Source organism: Echinops telfairi, unplaced genomic scaffold, assembly GCF_000313985.2.
Source record: "Echinops telfairi isolate 266 unplaced genomic scaffold, ASM31398v2 ScPeMD7_7356;HRSCAF=8355, whole genome shotgun sequence".
In the NCBI taxonomy this organism is placed as follows: domain Eukaryota; kingdom Metazoa; phylum Chordata; class Mammalia; order Afrosoricida; family Tenrecidae; genus Echinops; species Echinops telfairi.
In genome coordinates this window covers 302,339-309,888 of record NW_022111256.1, presented here as the reverse complement: position 1 = coordinate 309,888, position 7,550 = coordinate 302,339, and the positions used below count along the sequence as shown (strand labels likewise).

Here is a 7,550-nt window from a genome sequence, read left to right as displayed (position 1 = left end):
CATCATCAACCTATTTTGTGGACTTGCTATTACATCATTTCCCCATTTCTTGGTTTGCTGGATTAAGGGGAACTAACATGGGTGCCTGGTGCACTTCCTCATCCGTCTTAGGTAAGAAAGGAAATCCTGACTTAAACATACAGCCACAGAACAAGTTAATATCCCTATGTCTTAGAGTTGAATTTCCCAAAGGACAGATGAAGTGTGCTTCCATCTGTGAAGATTTCGTTTTCTTAAACATTTCCAACAAAACACAGCTGGACTTAGAAAGTGTGAGTGGAGAAAAGTCAGAGGGAGAGAAAGAAAACAGAAGAATGAGTTCATCTAAATCGTCTGCATCGTCATGCACAGGTAACTTGTGCAACTTTTCCTCTTCCTCCTTAGCACCCTTTTCTGGGGGACACGATAAAGAGCAATAGACGAGACATAAGTATGCAGGAAAGCGAAGAAAGAAAAGAAGGGGTGGTGGGGGAAGAAGAGGCGGTGAGAAAGAAGGAAATGTAGGAGAGTTTCTGATCTACTGGAAAGTTTTCTGGGCTGGAGACCAGAGAGAGTTACCAGCTTTCTCTGCCTGCTCTTTCTGTAAGTCATTGTGTGACCTTGAACTAGTCACTTCACTTCTCTGAGCGTCACTTTCCTCATTTGTAAAATGCATATTGACAGGAAGAGAAGAACTACTAGACGAGCCCCGATGCTCTTACTGACTCATTGACCAATGATTTCATTTACAAAGGACAGACAAAAGGAGGCACTGAAGAGAGGAGAGCAGGGCAAAATTTTAAAAAGCTGGGAGGCAGGGCGAGAAAGGGAAAGAGAGAGAAGAAAGAAAGGGGAGCCCTGAAAAAAGATAAAAGCAGGTTTTAAAGGGAAAAATTGCTTGCTCTTGAGTTTCATGAGTCAGTCTAAAAGTACGGAGTTTGCACCATGAGGAGCCACAGCAGCTCCCGGGAACTTGTTGGTTCTACCCCTGCCTGACTACTCAGTTAACTCTAAGAGTGAGGCTCGGCCATCTGTTCTTTGACATGCCCTCCAAACTGTTAAGACTGAAAAATTATCGGCTACAGTGTGAATGGAGGGAATCAAGTAAAGATGCATAAGGATCGTTTTTGCCTTGCTTAGAGAAGAGAGATCAGGTTTGCATCTTTCTTTTCACAGAGGGAGGATTCTTCTCTTCTGAAGTGTGTGTATGGACCACTGCCGGAGTCTCCATCCTACTTCTCAGCGCCTGCTTTGTTGCCAGATGTATTGGTGGGTTCTGCTTTATGATTTAACTGTTCATTTCTTGTATTCTATATCTATCTGTATATAATTTAACAGTTCATTTCTTGTGTTATATATGTATATATATCTTTACATATATATATAATTATCAGCAATCTGGTTTTATCTCTCTAGAGAAGCCTGTCTAACACAGTTCAGGTTAGCTCTCCCTATTGACTACTGGGAGTAAACATTCTGTTGGTACCTGTAGGCTTACTTCTCTCACAAAGGGGCTTCCTATTCATTTCCATGCACCTCTTCCAGTCAGGGAGCCCAGCGAGTGTCAAGTGATTATTAAACTTCAGTGAGCTCTGGGAATTTTTCATAAAGATATTTTCCTTCTTTAAATGAATCCCTATTCCATGCTGAAGTAAAAATACATAGGGAAATACTATCATGATAATCGTTTGAGCGTTCGTAACATCATAAAATTTTAAATTATTTATTATTGAAAAAGAATAATGATCATTGACTGGCGTCTTTTTCTTACAGTGACATATAGGACCTTCTGTGATGAGGAAATGTTCCAGCCATATGAAAATATTACAGAACTCCCCTGCCACCATGACAACTCAGGTATAATAATCCTTTAACTTCAACCTACAATTTTACAAGTGGACAATTTCTGGGTATCTGGACTGCCAGGTAAGGATAGTTACACTTGCTTCTCAAAAACAAATTGTAAAAGCTTGCCTGTGCTATCAGAGAATGAGGAGGAGTTGATAAAAGTACCAGAGTAGAACTCTGAAAACACAGGAATCTTGGAGTGATCATTATAGCGAACTTTTGGAATGATTATAACATCTGTGTAAATGGAAGGAGTATACTGAAGAGTGTTCATTTTTAAAATTCATCATCTGTTTCCAAAATGAAATGGAGGAAAAATGCCTACAGTAGAAACTTTAGAAATGCCTCACAAACACATGTCCTGTGCTCTCTGATACAGCCCTGTTCCGAGTCTTGTCACATTCCGAGATGCTACATGACACTAGAAGAGAGACTTTCTTCTCTGGGCTATAGTCATCCCATCTTTAAATTGAGAGCATTTCAGGTAGTTACTTTTTTTTAAGTCATTTTATTGGGGCTTATACAACTCTTATCACAATCCATACATACATCAATTGTGTCAAGCACATTTGTACATTCATTGCCCTCATCATTCTCAAAACATTTGCTCTCCACTTAAGCCCTTAGTATCAGCTCATTTTCCCCCCTCCCTTGCCGGTCCCCCCTCCCTCATGAACCCTTGATAATTTATAAATTATTATTACTTTGTCATGTCTTACACTGCCCGACGTCTCCCTTCACCCACTGTTCTGTTGTCCTTCCCCAGGGAGGAGGTTATATGTAGATCCTTATAATCGGTTCCACCTTTCTACCCTACCTTCCCTCCTACAATTTTCCTCTAATTCTTAAATGCACCTACCCCCCCACCACCCCAGTATCATGATCCCAATTCTACCTTACAAGTCTGGCTAGACCAGAGGATGTACCCTGCTACAGATAGGAACCGGAAACACAGGGAATCCAGGGTGGATGATCCCTTCAGGACCAGTGGTGAAAGTGGCGATACCGGTGGTAGTTACTTTTAATTAGCCTTCTAAGGGTGCCATTTAGCAATGCTGGACAATTATTTCATCTGTGCAGAGAGTAGAAATTTAGTTGAGGCCCGTGGGCAACCCAAGGAATCATCATCTAAAGCACATCATTCTCTCTGCCCTTGGCAGCGAGTCACAGACCATAGGCTTCGTGATGAAGTGCACAGCAGAGATACAGTGTTTACAGGTAGTCCCCAAATTCTGACATCTCCAACATAAATTGCTTCTGACCTAAGTCGAATACATCATTTCTTATTTTATTTTTCATTATTAGTCCCTCTTATTTATTATCCATATTTTTATATATCCAATCTTTAATTGTCTCTGGGGATTGGCATGCGGTTGAAAGCATTAACAAACTACATGCTTCAGCATTATATTATGTAGTACGTATTCCTAATGAGATGCACAAGGGGGAAAAGCAACGGAGGGTCACATGTATGATTTATCACAAACAAAATACATCAATGATTTCATATACTGGCATCATCGTCTAGAAAATAAGAATTATGAAGTCGTTGCAAAAAGACGAACAAATTTCAGTTCATATTTATTGGCAGAGGAATTACATCAAGCCTTAGCTCATAAGCAGTCAGACGTAGACAAGAGACTTCAGGCTTCTGACTGTTGAAGCGACGGGCTGTATGACCCAGGCAGAGCTTACTCCGTTGCTCAGTTCATCCGGGACATTCACTGAGCCAGCCTCTCTCCTCTAGGTTCCGTCAAGAGTTGCTGTCCCTTGAACTGGGAACATTTTCGGTCCAGCTGCTACTTCTTTTCTGCCGACACCAGGACCTGGCCGCTAAGTTTCAGGAGCTGCTTGGACATGGGGGCTCAGCTGGTGGTTATCAACACTCAAGAGGAGCAGGTAGTCGGGGCCCAACTTCCTCTATCAATTAGCATCCTTGACAGGTCCATCCCTCTTTGCTACATGCACACGAAAATGAAAAAACACAGACCTCGCGCCCACTGTGTTCATTCTGACTCACTGGACCCGATAAGGCAGAATGCAGCTGTCCCTGTGAGTTCCTGAGACGTCTGCTTGTGGCTTCTCTGAACTGCTGGCCTTCCTGTGAAACACATGCCCAACACATGACCCCCTGGGCCAACAGGGATCTGTGCGTACACAGGCACCAAACCAAGACCAGACTCACTGCCCACGAGTCGGTGACGACTCATCGTGACACTTTAGGACAGACCTGTCCCTGTGAGCTTCGGAAACTGTCACTCTACACGAGTAGGAGGTCTCATCGTTCTCCCTATACACACACTGTGACCCCCAATTACTATTTGTTAGATGAATATATAGAAATGCCTATAAATGTATGCCTTATCCGTATCTGGGTTAACTTATTTCCACTTTTAGAAGTATGTAAAACAAGGGAATTTCAACGAGTTCTTTTATAATTTAGGGAGTTAAAAGGGGTGGAAGGGCGACAGTTCATTTTACAAGACCTTTATGTTTATGAGCACTGCTGCTGTTCTTGCTCTCCTGCGCCATCTCCATGGCCTTCGGGATGCTCAAGGCCCTTGTTGTCATCCCTGTGGAGTTTGAGTGTCCTCCAACCTAGGGGCCTCACCATCCAGCACCAAATGAGAAAATATTTTGTGATCTAAAAAGTTTCTGTTGGCTTATTTTTGGAAGTAAATCACCAGACTTTTCTTCCTAGTCTGTCCTTCGGGAAGCTCTACTGAAACATTACGGGTAGTCCTGTGCATTTGAAATACTGGGGGCACAGCAGCCAGCATCATAGCAGCACATAAGCCACAACCCACCCACTGCCATTGATTCCATTCTGACTCCAGCACCCTGGGGGTTTCCCAGGCTTTTGTAATTCTGCAGAAGCAGAGAGCCTCATCTTTCTCTTACAAAATAGTCGATGGGTTTGAACCTCCTACCTTACAGTTAGTAGTCCAATGTTCACTGCACAGAGCCACAACAGATGATGGTTATGAATATATCATATCAAAAGGGGTAAGCAAATATTTCCCATTGTATTTTATCAATAGTGTTTTATGCCAGACACATGCAATAGATTTCACTATCACTAGCAGCTAATACACTTCAGATGAGTTACTGAGCATCACCTTCTCTGTGGACAGTTATGTTTTGTCAGTTTAAAGTCAGAAAATGATTCTTCCTGATCTGTGACTTTGGCACTTTTATCTATCACCTCTAGCACATCCTTTTGTGATAAAAATTACCCTTAACATTGGTACAGAATTGAAACCAGTTGAACTCCTACTTGTTGACTGAATATCTTCCATAGGAATTCCTTTACCGTACAAAACCTAGAAGGAGAGAGTTCTACATCGGCCTGACGGACCAGGTAGAGGAAGGCAAGTGGAAATGGGTAGATGACACACCTTTCAATGAGTCTCTCAGGTACAGAAATCCCTCTGCTTTTCAAAAGTTCATTTTGTACAACTTCCCTTTTGTGAATGGCCTACATTAGTACCTGTCTTCGCTTACCAAAGAACATTTGAAGAGGTGAAAATATATCAAAAGGTGAAAAGTGAAATTAGCGTTCAGTATCTTTTACAGCCTGCTGTAAAACAGAGGCGGCTCACACCCCAAGCGATGAGAGATCCGTAGCCAAGCTCCTTCCTGGGAACTACACCCAACACCTCAGCTTGATATCAAGTCTCCATCACTTTGAACTATGTCTGCAAACATTATACGTTACTCATCTTCTAAGTTGTCAGTGGTTTTTTTGGTATGATTTGGGTAGGTGATTTTGTAATATGGGAACACTCACAATTTTCTTACATAAAAATTCATTGTGATTGCTTCTTTGCTTTATAACATTTCCATTTATATAACATTTCATTGGAATGCACTACTTTCCAGTAGAAGGGAAAACCTACAGTTTCCTGCTTGCAGGGGAATTCTAACATTAACCCTAACGTTACATCATTGCCAGGCGAGTTTTTTAAAACCCTGCATTCCGTCCCGTGGGCTAATGGGAGATCCACCCTGAGAGGCAGTCAGTGCAGGAATGGGAAGGGCTGGTCTAAAAGAAAGAAAAGAGAAGCACGGTGCCCTTCCTCTCACATTTCTGGGACTGTCTCAAGAATAAAGGAGAACAATCGATGAGAATAAGAAAGGATCGTAACAGAAGAATAATTCGTTGGAGGTGCAGGACAGAAAAAATGGACCTCAGACTCTTAGGCCCTAAAGTTAAAAATAGTGTTTGAGAAAGACAGCGAATCTTATGACATGAATGTGGGAACATCTTGATAATGCCCCCATTACACTCTTAACAATGACCTTACATCAAAATACTATATCATACATAGGATTTTGGAGTTTCCCCATGTGTGTGTCTCATTCGTTCGTGTAAACAACACCTCTGTGGTGCCCTAGTGGCAGAGTGGTGATACGTTGGGTTGGGTTGTTAACTGCAAGGTCAGAAGTTCCAAACCACCAGTTGCTCCATGTGAGAGAGAGGAGGCTCTACTCCCATAAAGAGTTCCAGTCTCAGAAACCTACATGGGCGATTCTATTCTGTCCTACAGCATCGCGATAAGTCGGAATCGACTCGGTGGCAGTGAGTTTGCTGTTTGATTTGTATTGATATGATTAATCTTAATTTAACATGTGAAGAATTCCCCTAGATTACACGGCTGGTAAGCAGAGGCTCTAAGATTATTACCCACACCCACCTCCTTTACTCAGCATGTAACACCACTGAAGGTGCACCTGAATTAATACATGCTTTCTGTAGAGGACAGCGAACGAAGCGTGATGGTAGGTCAACTGAAAGTGCAAGGGGAGCAAAGAGTCAAGCGATCAGCCCTTCCCTAGCTTCTCACTCTGTCACGACAAAATAAAAAGTCAGAAAGATCCACTTTAGCTCCACTAGTCACAAGCTCTATGATTTGGGGCAAATCGTTTGATACGACTGAGAGTGTACTTCTTCATCAATTACGTTAGTGTTTTGTCTACATCCCTTGTGAGCGAACATAAACGTAATGTGCTTAGTGTTTCGGGACACGTGGCTGGGCAGTAACCTCTCCCGTGGCACTCTCTTTCAGTTTCTGGGATGAAGGTGAGCCTAATAACATCGTTACACTAGAGGATTGCACCACCATTAGAGACTCTTCAAATCCCAGGAAAAACTGGAATGATGTACCTTGTTTCTTCAACCTATTCCGGATTTGTGAAATGCCCAGAAGAAGCATTTAGGGAAATCTATAAGAGGAGAAAGCACAACTTGAATGTGCAGAGGGAGAGACTGAAGACGTGCGCAGCTGCAACCCCAAGCTGCATCTCCTTCAGGGTTTACTGCTTGGAGTTTTTAGTCTCAGTAAAAATAGTTAATTTACAAAACAATAATAATTTATAAATTATCAAGGGTTCATGGGGAAACGGGGAGGGAGAAGGAAGAATGAGGAGCTGATATCAAGGGCTCAAGTAGAAAGCAAATGTTTTGACAATGATGATGGCAACAAATGTACAAATGTGCTTGACACAATGGATGGATGGATGGATTGTGATAAGAATTGTACGAGCCCCTAAAAAATGATTTAATAATAAAAAATAGTTACTTTTGAATGTTAAAAATATTTTTCTGTATTATTCTTTCAGACTCTTCTCTGAATTTACAAAGCAATTCACTAGCAGAATCTATGAACAAGAGGAAGGGCATGTTGTTGCCTGTTTGGGGTACATTTGCTTCAACTGTACAT

General features: G+C 41.9%; 1 protein-coding gene across 1 annotated transcript; it reads left to right on the top strand.

Annotated features, from left to right (window-relative positions):
• The first annotated feature begins 314 nt into the window (after positions 1–314).
• Positions 315–7,047, top strand: CLEC4E (C-type lectin domain family 4 member E). Its single transcript, XM_004708242.1, has 6 exons — positions 315–351; positions 1,156–1,248; positions 1,753–1,836; positions 3,575–3,726; positions 5,129–5,244; positions 6,897–7,047. Exons 1-6 carry the CDS (start codon positions 315–317, stop codon positions 7,045–7,047), a joined length of 633 nt encoding a protein of 210 aa, XP_004708299.1.
• The last annotated feature ends 503 nt before the right edge of the window (positions 7,048–7,550 follow it).

Coding starts and splice junctions, on each gene's coding strand:
- CLEC4E (XM_004708242.1), top strand. CDS start 315: ATGAGTTCATCTAAATCGTCTGCATCGTCATGCACAG. Junction 1,249..1,752: donor CTTTGTTGCCAGATGTATTG/GTGGGTTCTGCT, acceptor TTTTTCTTACAG/TGACATATAGGACCTTCTGT. Junction 3,727..5,128: donor TCAACACTCAAGAGGAGCAG/GTAGTCGGGGCC, acceptor TATCTTCCATAG/GAATTCCTTTACCGTACAAA.